This window comes from Triturus cristatus, chromosome 11 (assembly GCF_964204655.1).
Source record: "Triturus cristatus chromosome 11, aTriCri1.1, whole genome shotgun sequence".
Lineage (NCBI taxonomy): Eukaryota > Metazoa > Chordata > Amphibia > Caudata > Salamandridae > Triturus > Triturus cristatus.
Window position 1 is genome coordinate 527,122,608 of NC_140594.1, and position 27,123 is coordinate 527,149,730.

The 27,123-nt window shown below is 43.6% G+C and overlaps 2 protein-coding genes across 2 annotated transcripts in view; one reads left to right on the forward strand and one right to left on the reverse strand.

Moving 5' to 3' along the window:
• The window catches only part of LOC146784513 (zinc metalloproteinase-disintegrin-like berythractivase), a 2,362,040-nt gene that overhangs the window by 1,670,408 nt on the left and 664,509 nt on the right, over window positions 1-27,123 (reverse strand). Inside the window, exon 4 of the mRNA XM_085632969.1 lies at window positions 19,101-19,179. Within this exon, the coding sequence (XP_085489095.1) occupies window positions 19,101-19,179 (79 nt within the window). The remainder of the gene's footprint in view (window positions 1-19,100; window positions 19,180-27,123) is intronic.
• LOC146784518 (endogenous retrovirus group PABLB member 1 Env polyprotein-like) lies at window positions 13,349-14,794 on the forward strand. The gene has a single exon (XM_085636372.1). The coding sequence runs from the start codon at window positions 13,349-13,351 to the stop codon at window positions 14,792-14,794; it is 1,446 nt and encodes a 481-aa protein (XP_085492498.1).

Genomic DNA, 27,123 nt, shown 5'->3' on the forward strand with positions numbered 1-27,123 from the left:
GTCAGTATGCTTTCGGTGTGGCCCATAGTTTTGGGCGATTATGGAAGGAACGTGGGTTCCTGACTTCACATGGAGTTAAAATACAAAATGGTCAGTTGGTGAATGAGCTCCTTGAGTCACTGACATTGCCGCTACAAGTTGCGATTGTGAAATGCAGTGCACACAAGAAGGTTACTGATGATATTGGTCGTGGTAACGCATTTGCGGATGAAATCGCAAAAGAAACAGCAAAGAATGTGAAGAATCGGATGTATGTTGCAGGCCCTGCAAGATGGGTTGGTGATGCTGGAATGTGTGAAGACACGATAGAGAGTGTGAAGTCTCTTCAAGCCGAAGCTTCAGAGAAAGAATTAAGTATGTGGAGAGAAAGTACGGGTAAACTGGATGAAAATGGTTGTTGGATTGACTTGTCAGAACATCGGCGATGGTTGTTACCCGATGCGTACGTGCTTGCAGTGGTGACAATGGCTCATGGAATGGCCCATATCAGTGTGAAAGGGATTTGTAAGTTGTTGGCTCCAGTATGGCAAAATACTGGAATTCCTAAATGTGCAGAGAATGTGGTCAAAAACTGCATGGTATGTCTGAAATACAATCCTGGTAGGGGAACCCCAACTCCAGCTGGTCATTTTGCACCTCCAACGTATCTGTTTGAGGTTTTGCAGCTAGATTTCATCCACATGGAAAGATGCAACAATTTGAAATATGTACTCGTTGTCGTTTGTGCCTTTTCAAGGTGGATAGAAGCATACCCTTTAAAAGACAACACTGCTCTGTCCACAGCTAAAGCCCTTGTCAAAGATTTTTTCCCTAGATTTGGAATGCCGAGTATGGTCTGGAGTGACAATGGGAGTGAATTTGTGGGTCGAGTGATGAAAACAGTATGTGATGGACTGGGTATCCTGTGGTAAATAATTTAATTACCGGGACTTAATTTGATGCGGAAAACTAATAAGAATAGCTCAATAAAATAAGAGGCAGAATCCGTGGTATTAGAGATTCAGAACGGGCTTTATTCCTATACAAAGGAACATAATTCGAATTATGGGCCTTCCATTCCATCACCACGAGAGTTCAGGAAGGAAGGAACAACACACCACTGACAAGCAATCACCTTTATAGAAAAGGCACTACAGTGAAACAGATGCAGGAGGCGCAACAGCCGACAGCAGAGACAAAGGCATACATGCGTAACTAAAATGGGAGCAACCAGGCGCAACCAAAGGACGTCATCAGGCATGATGTCACAAATGGGCGGCCCCATGAAAGAATTTCGCAATGTCAGCAAAAATACCCGGCAGAGATGCGCGCACAGCAGCACGACGTGTGAGCCGACGTGCAACTAGGGGGAGAACGGGACCCGACATCCAGCTCTACATGTGGAGACAAAAGTCCGGGGCCATGTCAACCCAATCCCAAATCACATCCAACATCCCACGTCTACAGAACTGTGTTATCCAAAAAGAGAGGTCTCTTAGGATAGAATCTTATTCTATACTGACTATACTGACTGTTAGTGCGTGTACAAGCGTCTAAGTGTCTACACTAGATGCGAGGGGGTAGGAATATTCCATGGTAACAGGGCTATGAATTACTTGCATGAGGGCAGCGAGGCCTGGCCCCTTTGCACGGTAGCTGGAGGAATGTCCACCTAAACTGCTAGAAAGGAATGCATCGGATGAGGAGCGGAGCAGAGCAGATAATCTTGAAGGTGAAATACAGTTCTTGGCAGGCAGACAGGCCGAGTCAGGCACCGCTAGCCGCGCAGGGAGTAAGACAAAGTTCATGGTCACAGATGCAGGCTCAGACCGGAGCTCTCAGAGGCAGAAGGCAGAAAAGGCTTGATGACAGAATTCGGGCCTACTCGCCTGAATCTGTAGAAATGTGGGAAGTGAACCATATAAAGCCGGTGGCCTTTCATACTTAGGAATAGAATATCCGGCCCTTTCATGGCGGATCTGAAAGAGGACATGTTGACGGTGGACGCACATGTGTTTGCGTCTTCATAACTGGAACTGGAGGGAACATACATGTACTTGTGATTTATACATGAAACCGTTGGGGTCCAAGATAGGGGACATAACCGACCATAAAAATCCATATTTCCACATTCCCTCCTTGTCCCCTACTTGCCCTTAGGAGATATCAATCTTCATCAATCCATCGATCTGTTCATATAACATCATTTGTTCTTCTTTCTTCTTCCGGGATCTTGAACGAAAACTTGGATGTGGGATACACGAGGTGGCACATAGACCACAAATCGCTGGCCCACATTGTAGACATAAGCAGCAACTGAATAGTATGAGAAAGCCAATACCTAGGAAGGAGAGCATTCTCCATCCCCAGGCTGACAACACGCCCCAGAACCAACCGGACCAAGTCCAGGTGCCTGGACTCTGGTGTATCTGGCTTACAATCTTATGAAGGCGGGTTATGGCTTTATATACTGACGGCGAATTTTCTGGTATGAAAATGCAACAACTTGATCCGATGACCCTACAAGCTCCGCCCCTATCGGCCAGGATGACGTCAAGGACAAGACGATTTTGAAGCACAACAATCCGCATAGCAGACTGCTCTTCTGTTAAATTGCCTAAGGCGGAAATAGTTTCGTTCACTACTGCTTCAAGGGTTCTGGTTAATCTACGTATCAACTTACTATTAGTAACTGTACCTATATAGGGGAAGAAACCTTTATTGAAATCTGTGTATTTTTCCCATGCTGTTTCAGTGTAATCGACTATTGGGAGATCTCTCTGCTGTCTATTGTGTACTAAATGAGTATTTCTATGATAATCAGGAGGAGCTAAGAAAACAGGTGGTAGAAGGAATGCTATGTAACAGGTACCATCCCAATCTAAAGGTAGGCGTATATATGCGGTCTGGCCACATATAAAGTAGGAATGACGAGAAGCTCTAAATGTAGACTTGCCTTGATCACTGAATTTTATCACAGTGGTGCATTTACTATGGCCCATGTGTATGGAGCCATTCTTTCTTATGCATAGTTCCCCTTTAACTGGGAATACGGACATGGCGGACAAGATTGGTGTAGTTTCAGATTCAACGTTCAGGATCATGAGGTTAAGTGTAAAATTACCTAATCCATATACTTCATTTTCTAGATCAGTTCCTGTTCTTTTGGGAAGTCCCTCCTTGTTAGGGTAGCAGACTTTAAGCAAAACTAAGTTCAGGTTTCCCCATACCCAGTTGTCTTGATAAGCTACTGAGTTTGAATCTAAGGAATTAATTAAACTAAACCATGCTCCACAGGAGCCATTGTGTGTGAATGGATATGGAAAGAGGGGCAAAACTCCTTTATAGTTCTGATAGGGAGGGAGTCGGCCACATATCCAACAATTTGTAGCATTGCTAGTCTGATGGGAATGATGTAACATACTAATAAAAGTGTTGTTGCGCAACGCAAATCTATAGGACAACTCATGCGGGGGTAATTCACTAAAAGAATGTTCAGCAGTAACATTGTAAACATGTCCAGAAATAGGACAATATATGTGCAACAACACACCCGCAGCGATCACCAAAAGACACAAGAAAAACAAAACTAATAACGTCACTGTGCAATGACTACGCAGTGATTTACAGTACGCATGTTTTTTCAACTGCATTTGATTATTTCTTTCTCTATTCCGGTCCAGAGGATACATGTCAGAGACAAATTCAACCGATTCACCTTGGAGAGGACTTAAACAATCAAATTGTCTGACTGACTGGACCTCAATTTTAGTCTATATAGTTCTGAGTTCGTTTGCTCAACCAAGGGGAGCTTTGAGTCTGTCTTTGAGGAAATACAGGGTTTAGTCTCTATATCGGATGGTAGTCCATAAAATTTCTTGATATGACTCGAGTGTATCCAACCTTTGCGACCTTCGATCTTCACGGCTGTCCTCGTGGTGAGCAGTACAAGTTGAGGCGATTTCCACCTAGGATCCAGCTGAGTCTTCCAGTCAAAATTCCGCACTAACACCAAGTCCCCGGGAACTACGTCATGGGGTTTCACCTCGGTGTTGTCGGGAAAGGCTGCAGCTACCTGTGAACGACAAGATTGTAGTGCAGACATCAAGGAAGCCAGGTAATCTGTCAGCATATTACAGTCAACGTCAGTTATTTTACGAGGTATAGGCGTCCCCCACATATTTGGTGGTCTACCGAAGATCACCTCATACGGGGATAGCCCTGTTCGAGAGTGTGCTACCATTCTCATGTAAAAGAGTGCAACTGGTAAGGCTACTACCCAATCGACACCTTTCTGTCTACATATTTTGGACAATCTAATTTTCAGAGTTTGATTATGTCGTTCCACGAGACCTGCTGCCTCGGGGTGTCGGACACAGTGAAATCTCCATTGATAGCCTAACAAAAGTGAAACGTGTTTCATTAGTTCGGATGAGAACGGCTGGCCGTTATCTGAGTAGACAGCACGTGGTAAACCGTACCGTGGGAAGAATTCTCGAACTAACTGTTTGGCAGTAGTCGGGGCAGTGTAATCTGAAACCGGGTATGCCTCTGTCCAACGGGAAAGAGCACAAACAACTACAAGAACATATTTGAATCCTCGACATCGTTCCATCTGGATATAATCCATCTGGAGGACTTCAAAAGGGTGATCAGGAGGCTGAAATCCACCCTGTTCTACGGGAATGCTTTTACCTGGGTTAAACTGACAACAGATCATACAGGTACGAACTTTTTGTTTAGCTGCTGCTCGTAAATGTCTGTTGAACCAAATGTGTTGAATGCTGTCTAGCATAGCTTTTTCTCCTAGGTGCGCTGGACTATGTATTGTATTAATGATAACTTGGACCATAGAGTCGGGAAGAAACCATATAGATTTTTCCTTCGTCATCCATCCCTGATCGGTTTGGATCCCTCCTAATTCAGTCCATTTCTTTATTTCATCTGGGGTAGCATGTGTCTGTATGTCAATTACGTCAAGAGCGGGATCCTTAACCGTCATGCAATGTGTTGGTGTCAGAACTATTGTCTTTGTCATGTCAGATGTGTGAGTTTTATTCTGAGCAGTCTGTTTAGCTGTTCTGTCAGCTAGGTCATTGCCTTGGGAAATGATATCAGTAACTTTCGTATGAGCTTTACATTTCATAATTGATATTGCAGTGGGTAGATGTATTGCATCTAATAAGGCATGAATGAGGGGGCCGTGCTGAATGTGGGCACCGTGAGAAGTTAAATAACCTCTCTCTCGCCACAGCACGCCGAAGTCATGTACAACTCCGAATGCATAACGTGAATCAGTGTATATGTTGACTTTTTTATTTGTGGCTTGAATACAGGCTTGTGTCAGAGCGATGAGCTCTGCTGCTTGAGCTGACAAGGTATTAATACAATTTGTTTCAATGACTTCAGTGTCTGTTGTGACTGCATACGCGGCCACTAGCTCTCCTGTATTTGTTCTCATACATGAACCATCTACATACAACGTCAGGTCTGGATCTGTCAATGGGACGTCTGTCAAGTCTTGTCTGGGTTTCGTCGTGATAGTAATAACTTCAATACAATCATGTGCTAGTGGGTCTGTTCCATTTACTGGCAAAAGTGTGGCAGGATTCAATGTACTACAACGTCTGATTTCTATGTGTGGCTGAAACAATGTTAATTCGTAACCGGTGAGTCTCGCTATAGTCAAGTGTTGTGTTTGTGTGCGGTTCAAGAGAACCTCTACTGCGTGTGGTACTTGTACTGTCAATGGATGTCCTAACACTATGGCATCGCTTTGTCTGATTGCTAAAGCTGTCGCTGCCACTGATTTTAGGCACGCAGGCAGAGCCTGAGCTACGGGATCTAATGTACTAGAAAAATAAGCACATGGTTTGTGTGATCCTGCTTGTTCCTGTGTGAGTACTGACAAAGCAGTACCTTCGCGTTCTGTAACAAAGAGTGTAAACTGTTTACTGTAACATGGTGTTGCTAGGACAGGTGCTTGACATAAAGCTTTCTTTAAACTTTCAAAGGCGTGTGTATGTTCTTGAATCCAAGGGAGGACAGTCGATGTGGCTGCCTCCTGTGTTGTCAACTGAATGAGTGGTTTTGCTAGAAATGCATACTGAGGGATCCACTGCCTACAATATGAAGTGAGGCCTATAAAAGCCCGCACCTCCTTTTGTGTCTTGGGTACTGACATGTTATCAATTAACTGTATGCGGTCGGGTGTAAGCTGCCTTCCCTCCTTGGACAGCGAGTGCCCAAGGTAAACAACTCGCTGGACACAGAATTGCAGCTTAGAAGGGGACACCTTGTGCCCCTTTTCGGCCAAAAATTGTAAAACCGTCAGTGAGGCTTTTTCACATTCAGGTTCGCTTCTAGCGGTGATCAGCAGATCATCGACATATTGAAGCAGGGCAGTGTTGACTGGCATGTGGATACTGTCAAGTTCTCGTTTCAGTGCTTGGCTATAGATGCTGGGGCTTTCTGTGAATCCTTGAGGTGCGCGTGTGAATTTAAAGCTTCGTCCATTTAAACTAAATCCGAACAAGTATTGGCTTTCCGGATCTATTGGGACGCTGAAAAAGGCATTCTTGAGATCAATTACAGTAAAGAATGTTGCTTCGGAATCAATGGCTGTCAGTAATGAAGAAATGTCTGGAACTACGGGGTATTGTGGTACAATACATTTATTTAATTCGCGCAGATCAATAACCAATCGATATACTGGCGGGGCTTTTGGATCAGTTCGTTTAAGAATCGGAATTATCGGGGAATTACATACATTGGAGTCAGTTTCCACAACCACTCCTTGGGTAATAAGCTCGTCAATGATTTGCAGTAAAGCCACTACAGCATCTGGGGGTAACTTGTATTGTCGCATTCGTGGTAATACCACTCCTGTCTTTAATGTGACTCGATATGGTGTAATGTTCATGCAACCAACATCTGTAGGGCCTTGTGCCCATAAATGTGTGGGTAAAGTCTGCAGTCGGTGATCCATGTCTCGGGACACATAGTGCCCTTTGAAATCACGTAAAAACAATCTTACTCCTTCCGGAGAACAACATATTATAGCTCCTAGAGCTTTCAGTGTTTTTATACCTAACAGATTTTCTGGACATGATTTAGTAAGCAATAAATCTGTAGTTCGTGTCAAGGGACCAATCGTAAGTGGAAGAGGCTGTGATACCTCATTAATGATAGGTTTTCCTGAAAAACCAAGGGAAATATTCTGTGAGCCTGAGAGGGGTGCCCCTGGAACTTCACTACGTTTTATGGTTGTTCGGCTTGCCCCTGTATCAAGTAAAAATTTTCTATCTTGGCCTAATAGTTCACTGTGTACATAAGGTCCTTCTTGATCTACAGGGACCTCGATAAGGGGTAAGCCAACTTCCCTCTCTAGGCTGTTTCATGAGTATCGTTGATAATCAGGATAGTCATACTGTGCAGTCTGGTACATCTGTCGTGTCGTTGTTGGTGTGGCAGCAATAGGCTGCGGTGGTGGAGCTGGCATAGACTGTTGCGGAGCTGGCATGGCCTGTGCATGCTGCGGGGCTCCTTGTTGGTTCTGATCCTGTCTAAGTGGCCGTGGTCTTTCTTTTGTATTACCTATGGCGATATTATGTTTTAAAACTGGACAATCGTGTACATAATGACCTGGCTGTTTACAATAGTTGCATGTCCCTTTTACAGAAACTGCTGAAACACTGGACTGTGTCATACCCTTTTTATGACCGTCAGCTGGAACTGTCTGGGAAACTAGCATTTTCATTTTCGTGTCTTTCATGCGTCTTTGTTCATGTTCTTGTTCCTCTCTAATTCTATTGTGATGGTACTGTAGCATTTGTAACATTTGTGACGGAGTGTTACCTTGCCAGGTACTCTCGAATTTCAATACTCTATTCTTAACTTGGGGCAGGGCATTTTCAACTAATTTTGTCACAAACAGATGTGGATACGATTCGCTACTTGCTTTTATTCCACTATTTATACCAAAACATTTTTCGAATCGGGCATAAAAGTCACTAGTGTCTTCATCTTGCTTTTGTTTACAGGCTGAGATTGCACCCCAGTCTTCCTTTTTCGTAGTTAATAAACGTGGCAGTACCTGTACTAGTAAACCTGGTAGTATTTTGGTCTTTTCCCCAAGCCCTAAACCTGGACCTCGAGCTGTTTCTTCGTTTTCTAATGCTGTCCAATCTATCTTTTGGTCTCCCACCTCCCAATCCTTTTCTTTGAGTTTTTCATAAATGCCCGCAGGCATTAATACCTTTAATATTTTCATAATGTCGGGATAGGTATACTCTCCCATGAGCAACATGTCTTTAATTTCACGGTGGAAACCCGCTGGGTCTTTGTCATGACTGGGTACCACTTTCTTCATTTCTAATAGTTCCATTTTAGATATGGGTGTGTATACAAACACACGTTTAAACTGATTGTCATCACCTTTTATCGGGTGGACTTCGCGTAAGGGATTCTGTCTATCCATATAATACGTCGTTCTTTCCTTGATGGGCAGTGAGACATGTTCGGGGCATACAAAAAGAATGTACTGCTTTCTGCATTCTAGTATTTCTCTAATTAACTCAGTACCTGAACCTCTTCATTTATTCGTGAGTAATTCAGTCAATATATCAGGTAAGGGACCAGGATCGGAGTGTTGGCCTTTATATAATATAAGGAGTTGTTGAATCATGTAGATACCAGCTAAACGCTGTTCATCTGGGTTGAGGTTCAAAAACGTGTGTGCTAGTGTATCATCACTATATTTTCCGGGACTGTCAACCCAGTGAACGGCTGACCTGGCTAATTCTTGTTCGTCCATAGAATCGAGTATATGATAACCCCTTCGTTCTCGGAGTAATTTGTCAGCGGCTTGGAACGAATGTTCGGGGGACCTTATATTTATTATAGGTGTTTGGAAATTTCTGTTATTATCTGGACGTATCGGACGTATCGGATCCGTAAAGCATCTAGTATTATTGCAAGATCTTCCTCTACCTACATAGGCCATTGTTTCTAACTGTCCTGTGGGCAGTTCTAATTCTTCCTCCTCTTCGGTTTGTTCAGGCTGGTCTACTGCTAATCTTTCTTCGTGTATTCGTTCTACTTCTTTGCGGATTTTTCGGCACATAGCTATTATACTTAATCGTTTATCATGTCTCCCTTCTGATATATTCCGACTCCATGTGGTAAGAATTTGCATTTCTTCCGGATTTACCCCTGGTCGGTCTTGATTTCTGACCACACAATTTATGAGGAAACGTAACAGTTCTCCCTGTATCTCCACTTTCTGGTACTCCATGGCTCTATTAATACTTTCAGAATCTCGCCCTGACTGGACAAAATGATATATATTTTCTAAATGTGTAGTCATTCCTGGTAGCCTCCCTAAATATATTGCAGCTCGTCGGATACGTAATGAGGCCAGCAGCATTTCATCCTTTTTGCCGGGCACAGGGTCATATCTACAATCTACTAGAAGTTCCTTAAGCGTGTCGGGAGTTACTAGTTTGGGCGTACGTTGGTGGGCTAATTCTTGAAAGGAAAGTTTATTTACTCTGGGTGGCGTGGAAAAAATGTTTGTTGTACCTCCTGTAGCACCGCCTGGGGTGCTGGGTGTGAAAGGATTCGTTGAACGTGATATAGCAACCATAGGTGTGGGTACAGCTGTAGAAACAGATGTGCTTGCCGGAACTTGTGTCGGAGTTTGTTGTTGCGGAGGTACAGGCGGAGGGTCTTGGCGTTGAACCCCCTCGGCAGGCGGTCTATGTGGTGCAGTATTAGCATACTCGGGAGCTGCGTCGTCTAAATAAGAGGAAAGGAACACGTCTTCTGCGGTTCTGGGATGCCCTTTGGGATGTGATTTTATCGGAAACAACGGAGGTGGCAAGTCTTTTGGTATCTCCAGAGTAGCCTTAGGTAACCCTTCGGCCAGAAGAGGATACATACCATTCATAAGGGCATTTCTTTGTCTGTCTACTTGTTCTGCTTTTGCTCGGGTACCTTCTTCAATTAATAGATTTTCTCGGACTTTATTTGAATTCTCCTTACTCTTCTCTTCCTGTCTGCGTGCTTTTTCTGTACGTCTATACGATTCTTTACGCCATAATTCAATGGCATCTTTCTGTGATTGTCTAGCTTTCTTTTTCCATAATTCTTCCTCTACTTTCATGATGCAATCTGCATCCCAGGTCCCAGTTGCGGGCCACCTCTGACTTTCTGGCAATTCCTTGGTGTAGTCTACCCATAAATCAAGAAATAATATGGCGTCTAGGCCATGTTTATGATACATGAAGTACCCTGGAGTGTCCCTAGGAGGAATGGGAACAGCTTCTTCGAGTACCCCTTTTCTAGTTTTGATCTGTCTTAATTTCGAAAAGAGCGGCATATTGAGAACTAATCTGATACCTAATTCTGAACACGTTTAATACAACAAAACACCATAATGAACAGTCATTCACACCACAATATGCAGAACGTATTTAAAACATTTAACATTTAACATTTAATGAACAACAATGATGGCCATTTAGGGAACTAGTCACTAAGCATAATACTCGGCACTAACTAGGTAATTCTGAATTATATACTAGATATACTGCTAAACAGGACAGATACACTGCTGAAACAGTGCAGACCGGATTTGTGTACCCAAACCCGTCTTGACCGGCACAACCTATGTGCACGTCAGAACGCCTCCCCGGCAATGGTACTCACCGGGTAGCTCGGAACGGAAGGCCTCGGAACTGAACTGAACTGGACTCGGACCGGACTGGACTCGACTCGAAACTTCGGAACTTCGGAACCTGGTGGGCCTCTGTATACCTCGGATCTTGCTCTCTCAGCTAGGCTCTGGTCGGGATACTTCGCACTTCTCACCGCCTCGTCTGGGTGTTGATCGCAGCCTCAGTTACCCCCGCTCGGCAGGAGGGAGATACAGGAAATCCTGTGGGTACGCGTTGTTGTCCGTCCAGCTGTGGCAGGAGACCGGGCTTGCAACGCACCTCCGGCGCGTGAGATGAGAAAGTGTCCCTATTCGGGCGCCATATATGTGGTAAATAATTTAATTACCGGGACTTAATTTGATGCGGAAAACTAATAAGAATAGCTCAATAAAATAAGAGGCAGAATCCGTGGTATTCGAGATTCAGAACAGGCTTTATTCCTATACAAAGGAACATAATTCGAATTATGGGCCTTCCATTCCATCACCACGAGAGTTCAGGAAGGAAGGAACAACACACCACTGACAAGCAATCACCTTTATAGAAAAGGCACTACAGTGAAACAGATGCAGGAGGCGCAACAGCCGACAGCAGAGACAAAGGCATACATGCGTAACTAAAATGGGTGCAACCAGGCGCAACCAAAGGACGTCATCAGGCATGATGTCACAAATGGGCGGCCCCATGAAAGAATTTCGCAATGTCAGCATAAATACCCGGCAGAGATGCGCGCACAGCAGCACGACGTGTGAGCCGACGTGCAACTAGGGGGAGAACGGGACCCGACATCCAGCTCTACATGTGGAGACAAAAGTCCGGGGCCATGTCTACCCAATCCCAAATCACATCCAACATCCCACGTCTACAGAACTGTGTTATCCAAAAAGAGAGGTCTCTTAGGATAGAATCTTATTCTATACTGACTATACTGACTGTTAGTGCGTGTACAAGCGTCTAAGTGTCTACACTAGATGCGAGGGGGTAGGAATATTCCATGGTAACAGGGCTATGAATTACTTGCATGAGGGCAGCGAGGCCTGGCCCCTTTGCACGGTAGCTGGAGGAATGTCCACCTAAACTGCTAGAAAGGAATGCATCGGATGAGGAGCGGAGCAGAGCAGATAATCTTGAAGGTGAAATACAGTTCTTGGCAGGCAGACAGGCCGAGTCAGGCACCGCTAGCCGCGCAGGGAGTAAGACAAAGTTCATGGTCACAGATGCAGGCTCAGACCGGAGCTCTCAGAGGCAGAAGGCAGAAAAGGCTTGATGACAGAATTCGGGCCTACTCGCCTGAATCTGTAGAAATGTGGGAAGTGAACCATATAAAGCCGGTGGCCTTTCATACTTAGGAATAGAATATCCGGCCCTTTCATGGCGGATCTGAAAGAGGACATGTTGACGGTGGACGCACATGTGTTTGCGTCTTCATAACTGGAACTGGAGGGAACATACATGTACTTGTGATTTATACATGAAACCGTTGGGGTCCAAGATAGGGGACATAACCGACCATAAAAATCCATATTTCCACAATCCGGCCAAAATTTCACGCTGCAAATCATCCCCAATCAGCTGGATTAGTAGAGTGCTATAACGGCACGTTAAAATTAAAGTTGGCCAAGATTCAAGCAAGCTCTGGTATTAGATGGCCCGACGCTCTGCCTTTAGCACTCCTGTCAACAAGAATGACTGCGCATTCACGAGTGGGACTTAGTCCCTATGAAATCGTGTTTGGCCGCCAATATATGGGGAGTACCAAGGCCTATAAAATTCAGCGAGATCGAACATCCAGTACTGCTTGATTATTTGTATGAATTGACGGCTAAATTGCGTGTTTTACACCAACAGGTGCATGATACTCTGCCTCAGGTCTCTGAAACTCCAGGACATCCTATCAATCGTAGATCATGGGTGCTGGTCAAAAACTTTCAACGGACAAAGAATGATGAGCCCCGTTGGACCGGCCCCCGTTGGACCGGCCCCCATCTCGTCCTTCTCTCAACGAGATCAGCTGTTCGAGTGAAAGGGAAAAAGAACTGGATCCACGGCGTCCATTGCAAGAGGGTCCCTTTGCCTCTGCCATATGACCGATGGGTCCAGGAGGGAATCGCTGATTCTGAGACTGAAACCGTGCCTCGTTTTCTGCCGTTTAGCGATGCACGTGTGAAAGGAACAAGCTCTGAGCAGGAAAGCGATTACATTTTGCAAGAGGCTGTGCCACCGTCAAAACGATTGGACACTACAGAGCCTGAACTCTTGTTCCAAGATCAGACAGTACCTGGGAGAAATCGCTACAAGTTGAGGCCAAGGACTATGGACAAATAAAATTATTTTCCTTTCCCTTGCTATTTTTAATAATTTTGGGAAGTGCAGCTCTCTCTTTCATCTGAGAAACTTGCTTATTTTTGCTTTTTTTTCGAACCGCCATCCGGGTTCAGCTGCAGGGTCGCGGTTGCCCAAGTCTTTGGAGTGCAACTGAAGACGTTAGGTCAGCAGTTCTGGTCGGTCCAAGGAGTTGCCCTGGACTGACAGAAGCATTTCCTTAGCATAGAACACCCTACCACCGTGAGCAGCACTCAGAGAGGATGGAGTTTTTCGAGAATGAGAGACCTGCTAAACCAATGGACTGCAAAGACAGAACATGTATAATGATGACAAGAAAACGATTTTTGATGGTATGTATTTCCATGTTACTGAGTGTGATGACGATCTTCATAGGATATGTCTTATTCTCTTTCCATGTAACACTCGCACCAACTGCACAGCCCATACTACCTCCTATTGTTCCCTCGCATTCATTTCACCCTCTGCCTGAACACGAGTCTGCTAGAAGATTAGAATTTGTCAATAATTCGTTCATTCAGCTTCTACACCAACACCAATTAGTAGTTAACACAACTAACTGTTGGGTGTGTGACCTTATGCCCCATACTACTGATAAAGGTATCCCGTACCTACTCCTACCCTTCAGCCATAATGGTTCTGTGTGGGCATATAGAACAATGTTCATGTATGCTCATGAAGCCAACCCCCTACGTTCTGTGAAAGATAATCCCAAGAATAGTGCTCTAGTTAAGGGGATCGTGGATATGATTAGGGAAGAGATTTCCTATGAAACCATCCCAAGAGATGAGACACTAGCATATATTGGCTGGAATATGACAGGATATGAAGTTACTCTGAGCGAGAACCAGCGAGCAAAGAAATCCTCACCGATCTGGATTGTACCCCATCAGGGTCACCTATGTTTGCAAGGTTATGGCAAGAATCCCAGAGCTCAGTTAGGGAAAAGTATCTGCGCTGAAACTTACGTTTTTGCATCTCAGACTTCCCCTTCGTTCTTAGCAGCCAAGGGTACCTATTTCGTCTGCCATGATAGAGCCTATACCTGGTTGCCCCCGGACTTTTCGGGCACATGTTTTGTTTCGTTCCTGCTGCCTCCCACCTACACGACCGCGGCAGATTACCATAAGACAAGGATGGTTAGAGGCGTCATCAATCAGGATGACACTGCAGGACAAGAATTTGGAGATTTCATAAAGGGTTCTCTGCCGTTTTGGGGTCCAATGGTTAACAGCAGGAACATAAGGCAATTGACAAGAGTGGTTGAATCCACGGTAGTTGAAACAGCCGGTGCCCTTGGTAATTTGACTGCTGAGCTCCAGTCGGAACGTCTTATGACTCTTCAGAACAGGGTCGCGTTAGACGTCATACTTGCAGACCGAGGTGGGGTATGTAGAGTGATCCAATCTAGCTGCTGTGTTTTTATTCCAGATAACGCTCCAACAGTTTTCCAGGCCATTTCCAAACTGCATAGAATCTCCGAATCTATTCACGTAGATAATGGGGAATGGTCATTGGCAGGGTGGTTCTGGGAACTGATATCCGCTTGGGGTTGGAAGATCCTGATAGTCATTGGAATGATCTTAGCCATTCTTTTCCTGCTCTGTCTATGTGTACAGTGTGCTCCTGTAATTTGTGGCATCTGCGCTACATCATGCATAAGGAAACCTGTAACGCGAGACGAGCTAAGCAATAGGATGATGCTACAGCAACATCTCCGCGACTTCATGGACATAGACCTGGATTCAGACTAGCGGGAGTATAGGTTATTGCCTATGTAAGGGCAAAAGGAGGGTCTGTGGTACTGTAAATTTCGGAACCACGGATCTGGCATGATTCTAACACGACGATTTCTTTATCAACAGACCAAGAATGTTTAGGATACTATGCACAAGCATTTGCGTCACATTCGAGTGACGAGATCGCCTGAAATCAGAGTTTCTGTCCTAATACCTCGATCTCCATTTTAGGACGACAGCCATTTTGTGATTGCCCTCTCATAGGCAACAGGACTACCTCCGAGCATGGGTCTGAAGGACACACACACCTTCGCTGACTCCTCGGTGACCTGGGTGAACTGACTCCGCTGCCTAAGGCCAAACTTGATCGGTCAGTTCCATTCCCGCGGCCGAATGAGATTAGTATCAGGGCCCAGCATATCACGAAACCTTTCATCACACACGAACCATGCCTAATCTTCTACACACCTGCCCCTGTTTCCCTCTTTATGACCCGTTTTACGAGGAGGAGGTGCCCGTTTTTATTGGGTGTCCGTCGATATCTGATGAAGGCGCTAAGCTTTGCCGGGTAATTGATTAAGGGCTGAACGAACTGAAATATGTACTTGCCATTATGACTCTGTCTTTTCCTTTGTAATGAATGCATGTGAATGATCATACCGTAAAACGAGGAATGTTTGCCTAAAGCATAATATTTGGTATATAAGGAGAAGGCTGGTTTTCGTAAGTGAGCAGTCTCCTGAGAATATACACGTGTTGTACTTCTAGGATACCTGTTACTGGCTGCAGCCAATAAATACGATCTTTGACTTCCCCAAGAAGACTTGTGTTTCTGTAGTCTGAAACAGGAAGAACTCGAAGTCTTCGGGTGTGTTCCCTGGCACCGCTGGGTTCCGAAAAACCCAGTACTTCACTGGTGTCGGCAGCAGTGCTGCTAAGCACCGAGACTCTGCAAGGCTATACAGGTAGCCGTGGGGGAGTGAGTCCTCTAAAGAGAACCCCAGTACATGGTATCATGCAACTAACACTGGAATTGGTGTAGTTGCATGATTCCAACATGTGTGATACCAAACAAGACTGGGTTCAGTGGAACCATTATGTAGCTAGACATCTCTACTTTGCCAGTGTCCACTACATACCTTAAAATGGCTTCGCTGCACTTACAAAGTCAGAGAATGGACTCCGGGGTTTGTAGGGGTGTCTCTGCTTGTGCAGGGGCACCCTCACCAGCCCTGGCCGCTGCAGGTAAGAGCGGTGGGGCCGGCTGGGGGGATTTTGAGAGATGACCACAGGGGAAAATGTATTATTTATGTAATTTTCCCGTTTGGTCGTATCGTGAAATACCCCCAGCCGACCCCACCACTCTGCACCCTGGCAGAAAGGCCTGCCTTAGGGGTGACTTAGAAGTTTTAAATTCAGTGACCGGGATAAGGAAAAACTTATATCTGACATAGAAGGTGCATGCACCAGTTCACGCAGGCTGCAATGGCAGACCTGCAGACGCAGTCTGAATGGGCTCCCATGGGTGGCACTATACATGCTGCAGCCCATGGGAGACCCCTAGTGTACCAATGCCCTAGGCACCTTAGTACCAAATACTAAGGACTTACAGGGGTACACCAGTATACCAATTGTGCGGTGTACAAAGTACTTACCAATGAATTCAGGAGAGAGCGCACAAACACTGGGGCCCTGACTCTGAGTAGCAGGATCCCAGTGTACTACAATCAAAACACACGGACACCAGGCAAAAAGTGAGGGTAACTATGCCACAAAGATCCCACATTCCTACAACCCCAATTCTTCAGCAAGAAGTTGAGAGGCCGCAGGTCTGAAATAGGGCGAAGGCCTCCATCCTCCCTGGACATCGGAAAATAGTGATAATAGCAACTGCAATCTAATTCTGCAGACACCCTCTTGATGGCTTCTTTGGCCAAATGTGACTGCACTTGTTCAATGTTATGCACTGCCAGCAATACAGGTGATGTCAGACCCTGCCTCCAGCTGGTTGCCCATGATGGTTACAGGGCAAAATAAAGGGTCTTTGAGGATGCCGCTGTCGGATAGGCATCGGACTGGGTTGACCTTTGACTATGTGTCCCATGAAGCTTGTGGGAACTGCGTCTGTGGCCACGAAAGCACAAGGAAGCTGTGGACCTTGGTGGCCGGGTGGGACTGGACGTGTCTGATAACCACTATTGTAGCCACAAAAGGGACGAAAGGCAGAATGTGGTTGGCGTAGGGCCCTGGAGAGACCCATCAACCAGGCAGTGGTCCAGATATTCTTAAGGAGCTCCAGGTAGGAATCTGCCTTTTAGTCAAAGAAGTGGGAGCCATCGAAGGGCATGACCATAAGGGATGCCTAGACATTCACCCGAAAAGTCAGGAGATCTCAGCCAGGCTTGGTGTCTGAGTGCCACGGATGACACAATCGCTCTGCCTAGCGACTTGGTTGTATCCAGTCCGGAGCCAATGGTGAACGTTGCTACATTCCTGCCACCCGCCATAGCCTGGGTCAGTATGGCTCCAGCCTCCTTCAAGACCATCGGCAACACTTGAGCAACCCAACCCTAATCTATGTGGATGGATCAGCCCTAGAGGCATGCAGTTTTCACCAAAGGAAGTGGAAGCATAGTCGAGGGATACATCCTCCCGTCAAAGGTATGCAGCCTCTTGGATTATCTATCTGGTGGTGTGTTAGGGAACGCACCATGGTTGACTTCGGAGGTGAAGTCTTGAATAACCAGACTCTCCAGGGTGGGGTGCTGGGTGAGGAAGGTTAAGTCTCCAGGAGCAGGGCGATGGCCACAGGCAATTGTCCTGTACACGGGATCCCCTGTGCAGGGGTTGGACCATGCCATGAGCAGGATATCCTTAAAGGCTTCATTAAAAGGGAGGATATGTGGGGGAAACTCCCAGCTAAAGCACTATTGTCAAGATATTCATCTTGACTTCCACTTAGTGCTGCGTAAGGGCCCGGAGATCTGCTGCCCTCCTCGCCACCATGGAAAAGGAAGCCCCTTCCTCCCTAGCCACACTAGGAGGACAGACTAGGGCAGTGTCTGGGGAGACAATTGAGGTGCATGGCTTCATAAAACTCAAATAGCTGGGCAGGGGTCGTTCCTGGAAATTCAGAGAGGTGCAGAGCGAACTCAGACACAGGCTCGCTGCTCGCACATGTAAGCGGGGCCTAGAATGGTGATGTTATTCCCACGCCTCGTCCAATGACTTGGACTGGCGCAGCAAAGATAAAGTGCACTTCAACTTCTTGAATTTCTTCCAACTTTTGTGGGACTTACCCACGGACTTCGAGTTTGGCGAGAAGTGCCTAAAACGACTCAGCAAATGGGACCCTCATGTGGCCAGGACCTGGCACATTGTGGAGTCGACTGGCATTGGGCGACTAGGAGCTTCAGGTATCGCTCCCGCAGCACCTTGGGGTTCATGGCGTGGCAGTCCTCTCTGGGCTTGGAGTTGTGGCCCGGCTCCAGGCACCAGAGACAAACCAGAGGGGGGGGTCTGTCACAGACATCTGCCTGTGACAGAAACCACATGGTTTAAACCTCACATTTTTTTGGGAGGCCATCCCTATACACCAGTAGACAAAGTCTCAAAAACGGTTAGCAAAATGTTGAAATAAGTTCTCCAGAAAGTGGCAAGAGTTAGCTCTGTCCAGATCTGTGCTGAGAGCATGGAAACAAAGAACTGATGCCAGTGTGCTGGGGCAGCACCTATATACCTAAAGGTACACAGAGATGCAGCACAAGATGTTTCTGTTCCAGTTGGAAGCCTGGGGAATAATTTAAGATAAAGAATCTGTGGCTAGAAGTCTCTATCAGATACACTATTTTTGTGAAACTTTGATGTCTACTGACAATACTTGAAAAATGTATGCGCTTTTTATTCCTGCTACTGGGATTAGTGAATGCATGGTATTCGTAAAGTGCTCATTAAATATTACTCTTTTCAGAAGCACTTTTGTAGTGCACTTCAGTGTTTGCTGGAACTGTAAATCTCATGTTATCATCCATGACACTAATCTTTCATCCTCTGAACCATGTACCTACTGAGTATACCTTCATTTCACTACACCAAATCCACTGCTCACTTTACGCTTTCTGTGTAGAATTCTCATATCACTGAGTATCAATTCAATGGCTTCTCTTATGAAGAAAACACAATTATTACATTTTCATTATTGCATTAAAATAGCTCTTTCTAGCTTTTCCAAGAATATGTTTAAGAATGAATGGCACCATTTAAAAAAAACCTCAGCATAGCAATAGGAAACTTAATTCAACAAAATCAATTCATACAGTACCAAAATCTGTGGTGACGTTGTTACTTGCTGACCATCAGGCAAATAATGTGTTTCTCTGTAATTCTGAGCCAAAAGATTTCTAGAAAGAAGGTAACAGACACATAAAGTAAGATGGATCAGCTAGGAAATGGTTGGAGGCAAACAGCATGTTTTTTCAGCCATTAAAAATACCAATTCTTTTCCTTCATTTAAGTATTTACCATGTACCTCAGTCAGAAGTTAGAGGAGATACATTCTCCTTCATGGTGCCTTCATTACACTTAGCTCATAGGCACTTTCTAATTATCAACCCTGAAGGCTCGTTCTTGCTATCAACCTGTGGGTATCCCGTGCTGCTAACTGGTTGTTCTGTTAACTGCTTTGTAGCTGTTAATTTAGATTGCTTTGTGATGGTACCATCTAGACAAATGGAGCATACCACCACGCCAGAGCAAATACTTTCCCTCTCCATTTCCCCTTAGTGAAAATACGGAGCCAAATAGTGTGTTATCTGACCAATGTCTCAAATGTTGGTAGGAGGATGTTGATAATAGGAAAAAGCCTAGAAATGTGGTCCTGATTCACAAAGGTAACTGAGGCTTTTGAGTAAATTTACACTTTAAAGTAAGTTTACTACTTTTCACTATTCACATTTAGCACTTTTGTAGTAACTTACTCGTTTGTAGTAATTCCAGCACTATACATGGAGGTAGTGAAAATTCCCAATAAGAAATAAAGCAAAATTAATTAACTGAAATAATTAAAAATATACATAAATAGAAATAATGTTATACAAATATATATAACACAAGTATGTACACACCCACACACACACACACACACACATACATATATATTACATACTGACAGTCACCAGTAGGTAGTTATAGAAAGGACCTAGTTTCCATAGGAAAACCATTTTTAGACTTGGCTATAACTAGTAGTTTGATCAATCTGCATGAAATTTTGCTCAAAAAGTGTCACGGTGGGTACTATTGATTGGAAGAGTTTGAGGGTGATCTGTGCAGAGGAGACCGAGAATGTGGGGCATGAAATCGGGTTGCGTTTATAATGTAAATTCTCATAGGAACCTTTAGCCACCTCTACAGCCCGAGCCGCCAAACGGACTTACACCAAATCTGGCAGGGAGGTAGATGTCGGTTCAAGGAAGTGCCTTTTGCTTATTTGGTGTAAATCTGTTGAGTAGTTTTTGAGAAATCTAAGTTTAAAATTATAGTGCTATCTCTGGCCGCTGATATTTCACAGTAGTTTTGCGATGAATCTCGGATGCACGCGCCAACTGTAATGCGCCGATTGGCTGGTCGCAACCTGAATAGAAAGTTGCGGCTGCCATTTTATTTATCGGAAATGGTTCCCGGGGGCTGAAAATGTGTGTGAAAGCCCACATAAAGGGTCAGGGTGGAGGTAGTCTGACCCCATTGTTGAGAAATGGAGGTGTTAGTGACACAAGTTATGTGTCCAAAATGTATATATATATATATATATATATATTTTTTTTTTTAATCGAGCGAGATATTCGCGAGGACGCAGCAACTGCCAGCGTGCTCCCCATGTACCGTCAAGGGGATGTCGTGACTATAAATGCTGTTGCGAATATTGGTAAAAATATTTACAAAAAATATAAATGAATCATTAATATGCATTGTTATAGAGCTATTGATAAATGTCTTGATAGAGTTATCTACTGTGATGGTTAGAAATTAATTATATAGTTAGAATTTTTGAATGTGGGGGTGGCTATTGAAATCCTGCTTTTGCTTTCCACTTTTGCGACGTACCCACGAAGATCGCAATTACCGACGTCATTGCGATCTCCTGCCTCACCGCAAAAATGGAAATAGGTTTTAGAGATGGTTGTTATAGAAATACACTAGAAAAACATGAGTTTGAAGTGTACAGTAATAAACCTGGTGTCTGTAAAGTACTGTATTGTGTGTGCATGTATGTGTTTTCACTTTTTGGAATTAAACACAAAAACGGAAAATAAAGAAACTTAGTGCAAAAATATGGGTTTAAACATGCTTTGAAAGAAGTATGTCTATAGTAATATGTGTAGTGCAATGTTGAGATATTGCTTCATATTATTTTTGGATGTGTTGGTGGCTATTGAATGTCTGCATTTTTTTTTCCGTTTTCGCGGCGTGTCCGCGGGGATCACGATGTTGTCGCTAATGCCCAAAAACGAAAGAAAAAAAAATCCTTTAGAAAAAAGTACGTAACAATATATCGGTGAATAGGGTGGCTCTGACAAGAGCTGTTGTGTTGGTTGTGTGTATTTGGCTGCTATCCATAAGACCGTATGCACAATTTCAGGTTACTTAGAAACACCCTGTAGCCTTCAACTTTGAAGTGCACGCCATCATTTCTATAAATTCCATGCGTGTCAAAATGCAGATTGTTGTTATTGATACAGCCCATGTGACGGTCTCTGAGGAATGCAAAAACAGTTCTATTAACATGTTTCCTATCTTTGTCAATCTGTGGACATAATTGATGTGACCACTTTCATTTCTGTCTTTGGTATATATTAGAGTACACCAAGAAAGATTGAGGGAAAAGCAACATCAGTTCTGCAAAGGTTTCTTACATTTGGACTTCCAGCCCTACCCCAGTCAATGTGCCTGGGTCATTGCCACCATAGTGCACAATCCACTTTGTAATCGCAAATATAATTTTTCTTTTTGTAAAGGTGTCTTTTCTAAATTGATTTCAGAAAGAAAAGTTAAAACAATATTTTACTAAATATTTAGAGTTAAACTATATTTTAAAAATGTATAAGTGTATTTTTCAGTAGGTGAAATACATATACTGATGATAGAATCTCCACTGTAAATGCAACAATTTTGTGCCACCTTACAAATTTCTTAAAATTAAAACCAGTTATTAATGTATTTTCTGATAAAGACATAAGAAATAAAAAAAAAGAGTAGTGTATTATATAAATATAACACACAATATCCAATCATAGAAAGAAAGTATGACGATCTCACAGGTTCACTTACAAAAAAATGGACATTACAATTAAGAAATAGTATTTTTTAAAATCTTCAGAAATTGAAAAAAAAACAAAGGATACAGCAACGTTCTAGTTAACAATTAGCATTTGAAAAACCTTAGAAATTCCAAAGGTTATATGGACATTATAGTTAAGAAATAGAATTTTAAAAAACTTTGGAAATTCACAGACAAAAACCAAAGATTTCAGGGACGTTATAGTTAGGTTGACATTTCACTCGAACAAAACCAGAGAAATTCACCAGTTTTGTACGAGTGAATGGCTTCCTAGTTATAACTGTAACCTTTGGATTTTTCAGTGTCTATATATTATATATATATATATATTCACTGAAAAAACCACAGGTTTCACACACGTTATAGTTAGGAATTAGCATTTAAAAAACCTTACAAATTCACTTAAAAAACCATAGGTTTCACACGTTATAGTTAGGTGGATATTTCACTCGTAAAAAACCAATGAAATTCCCCCGTTATAGTTAGTTCAGATAACTATAACTCGCGCGCCCGCAATCCACTGCTCATGACGTCACATATTACATCACTCATGACATGGTCAGTGACATCACTCATGACATCACTGATGACATCATCCTTGTGATAGAGTGACGGTTGCGCGAGTTATAGTTATCTTTGGTTTTTACTGCCCGATTCTGTAATGTATGTAAAGTTTTCAAAAAAGGTGACATGCTGATATTGAGAAAGGCCATCATGGCTGAAACGCGTTTGTCAGCTATGATGGATTTGTCTGAATGAAATTTGCAAAACCAACTCTCGAGTGCGCCGCATGCTTAGTTTACGCAGAGTGTTTTGGAAAAAAAATATATATATATGTACACATAAATATGAAAAGCTTTTGTGGTTTTATTATTAACTTTAGTGCCCTTTGACACATTTTCTCAAAGTTTTCCACACTAGTTTGCCACTCACTTCGACTGCCATCTGGAAAGCTTTGGGGTGGGTCATCAAGCAGGGTCCAAGAAAAAGGGGTTCCCAAAATTCTTTTTCCCATCCAAATCCCCACATGAATTTTAGACACGACTATAGCCTGAACTGCTGAACGGAATTACACTAAATTTGGAAGAAAGCTAGATATTGGTCCAGAAAGATCTTGTTTTGTAATTTGGTGTAAATCAGTTTTGGAGTTAACAAAAAAAAAGAGTTATGTATATCTAGGGGCTCAGATGGTCTACTGATCTGACTGATCTCATGCTGAGATCTGATTTGCTGCTTCTACTTAAACCAGGAAGTGTTGGCACATATCTTGAGACTCAGACTGAGTCCCAAGAAAGACTTTAAAAATACTACACAGGGGCAGGGTCAGAATACCCTGACTGCCTAGACCTGGTGGTGGGGTCCCACAGGGACCAGCCTGGGGCCACAAACATTTCTTTTTAAACATTTTGCCTCATATTTGCAGACAATCCGCAGGAAACGTTTAAATAAAACAAGCGCAGTTTCCAGAACTCTTTTTTTTTAGCCACCCCGGGGTGGGCCAGGTCCCGGGAGAATAATTTGTATTAGTATTGGGAAAGGGGGAACACAAGTACCCCCCTCCAGGCTGATTTTGGCCTCGGAAGACCCTATCCTCACTGGCCTGTCCAAGCTTAAAAAGGCGGATGTGGGAATGCAGCCCCCTCCCTTGGCCAATTTCAGCCTCGGGGACTCTAACCCATGGGGCCCAGCCATTATGGTAATGGGGATTCATTCCCCCCCCTTGCCGATTTGGTCCTCGGATCCCCATCCCCCGGGACCAGGCTGAAAAGCAAAGGGCAGGACCCACTCCTGCTATGTCCCGTGGAAGTCAAAAGCACTGCATAGCAGGGGCGCAAATTATAGTTAGCTCTTCCAACTATGACAGGTGAATTTCTGTGGATTTTTTTAGTTCAAAACGTTAATGTTGTCATTGACATATTTACCTAACTAAAATGTCACTTTATCCTTTGAAGTCTTTTGCATTTTTAAATCTCATGCCCGTTGGGAACAAACTTAGTGTTTCTTCCCATTTGGCAGGAGATTTAAAAATGCTCCAGCCAGAAGGGAGCAAACACATGTTTCTCTGCCTGCGCTAGAGTGGGCTGGGAAATTACTAAGGCCTGGGGGGTGGGCTCCCCGGAACACAGTAAGTGAAGCAGCCCTGTGGCCTTCAGAGGCTAAGTAGGTTCCAGGAGGAGTGCACATGTCCCCTTTCTTTTATTTTATTACTCACCCTGGGTGATAGGGTCCCCAGGGTCTTTAGAGGCTCTTGGAGGGGAGTCATGTACCAATAATTGGGTCTCCGGGACGACCCTTTGCTCAGGGAGGCGGCCGCGTGGTAGGAGGAGGCCATGCGCCCCCATTAACTGCATTACTATACACAGCTTTGGAGCATGGGGTCCCCAGGGCCCAAAATGAATATATATATATATTAATATATATATATATATATATATATATATATATATATATATATATATATATATATATTATCTACTGGCGGTCGCCAGTAGATAGTTATAGTTAGGATCGTGTTTCCATAGGAAATCTCAAAATTTATGGGGCGCTCCGCTCAGCTCCTACCCTGAAAGTCTCGGGGTGATTCGTCAAGGGGGGGCTGAAAAAAAGGGGGTCCCAAAACGCGTTTTCCCCATGCATTTTTCCATAAGACCTTTAGTCGAAGGTACAGCCCGAACGGCTGAACAGAATTACTTGAAATTTGGCAGAGAGGTAGTCCTCAAGTCAGGGAAGTGCCTTTTGCAGGTCTGGTGTCAATCTGTTCAGTATTTCCTGAGAAAAATAGCATTTAAAAGCATATAAATATCTATACGCGCGCACCGTGCGCGCACAGTGCGTGCACGGTGCCGTGCGCGAGCGAAATTCTGATTGGTTGATAGATGTCAGTAAACATTCGAATCAGTCGAAATCAGGTAGTGTCGCACTGAAAAGGAAAGGTGGAAAAAAGGTGGAAAACGTGAAAAGGGGGCAGGGAAGAGAGTTCCTGACCCCCTAGCCTTTGTCAGGGGGTCACAGAAGGACCCCCAAGGGTGAAAAAAACATTTTATTATTTTTGAAAAAAATCGCGGGGGTGCGCGCACGGTGCACGCAGCGCACCGTGCGCCCAGAGCGCGCGCACGGTGCGCGCACGGTGAAAAACCTTGAAAAAAAAATATTTAATAAATACATAACTTAGCATTTAAAAAACCGTACAAATTCACTTAAAAAACCATAGGTTTCACACACGTTATAGTTCGGAATTAGCATTTAAAAAACCTTGCAAATTCCCTTAAAAAACCATAGGTTTCACACATGTTATAGTTAGCTGGACATTTCACTCGTAAAAAACCAATGAGATTCCCCCGTTATAGTTAGTTCAGATAACTATAACTCGCGCGACCGCCACTCTATCACAAGGATGATGTCATGAGTGATGTCATGAGTGATGCCGCTGACCATTTCATGAGTGATGTAATATGTGACGTCATGAGCAGTGGATTGCGGGCGTGCGAGTTATAGTTATCTGAACTAACTATAACGGGGGAATTTCATTGGTTTTTTACGAGTGAAATGTCCAGCTAACTATAACATGTGCGAAACCTATGGTTTTTAAAGTGAATATAGATATAAATATATATATATATATATTACCTACTGGCAGTCGCCAGTAGATAGTTATAGTTAGGACCTATTTTCCATAGGAAATCCGCAACATTCTATTCCCAATAAGTCTGGCGCCGGTTGATGAATCTTCGCAACATTTTCCAAACTTTTGGCCAGCTCCGGTCCGCTCCTATCCTGAAAGTTTTGTGTTGATTCGTCAAGCGGGGGCTGAGAAAAAAGGGGGGTCCCAAAACGCTTTTTCCCCATGCAATTTCCCATTGGACCTGTTGACGCAGCTACAGCCCGAACTGCAGAACGGAATTACACCAAAATTGGCAGAAAGGTACACCTTGGTTCAGAGTCGTGCCTTTTGCTTAAATGGTGTAAATCCGTTCAGTAGTTCCTGAGAAAATCAAAAGTAAAATCACATATATATCTGGGCGGATCCTAACCACACATCTCATCGTGAGATCTGATTGGCTGTCAGCACTTCATCCAAGAAGTGTTGACAGCCATCTTGGGACCAATATACATGATAGCACGTCATTAAAAAGCATTGCAGTTAATAGAAGGTTTTAAGACTTTAATTACATTATAAATCATTTGTTGATGGTACCATACTCATTTTAGGAATTGTGGTATATTCTAAGGTGATTTTACCATGTGAAAAAGCCTTCTGCTGGGATATCATGAATCATGTTTGAGAGAAAACTATTTTCACATGCTTTTCCCACAGAGGTTTGGAAGGTGATCTATAAGCTAAACTGAGAGCATATTTTCTGTAAATTCACATTATCTTTCTTAGTCATGTGAGAATGAAGTCTGACATTCTCAGTAAAACATGTACATCCAACAAGGGCAGAGACTGTCAGTTGATTCCTTTGTGTTCTACTGCAGCTTCCCAGGGTGTTCCAAAGAACAACTAGAGCACTAACACTCCTACTTATGATAAACGTATGGCACACCTGAAGCCATCTTGATTGGAATAAAGTGGTAACTCTTAAAACATTTAATTTAAAAAGGAACAAAATGAGGGGGTTCATTTTGCCATAGAATGTATGATTAGTGCTGCAGAAAGAAAAATTAGGGCACATTTTGAGAGACTTCTCAAATCCTCTTCTATTTCATTAAAGAATTCTGACATGCAGACTGAAACATGCACTTTCAATACCAGCAGCAGACTTCCCTGGTGAGCAGTAGCTTTACTACAGTGATCTAATGAGCAACTAGAGTGCTAACATTCTGAATTTATGGCAAATGTGTGACACATCTGAATGCCTTCTTCATTGAATCAAAGTAAAAAACTGACAGCATGCCTACTGAGGAGACTGTAGTAAATACCGCGCTATCATTTTTAAAGCTACCCTTATAACTATTTGTGTTTTTCTTAGTTGTATTTTGCCCTGATTTTATTTTTATTTTTTTTTTAAAT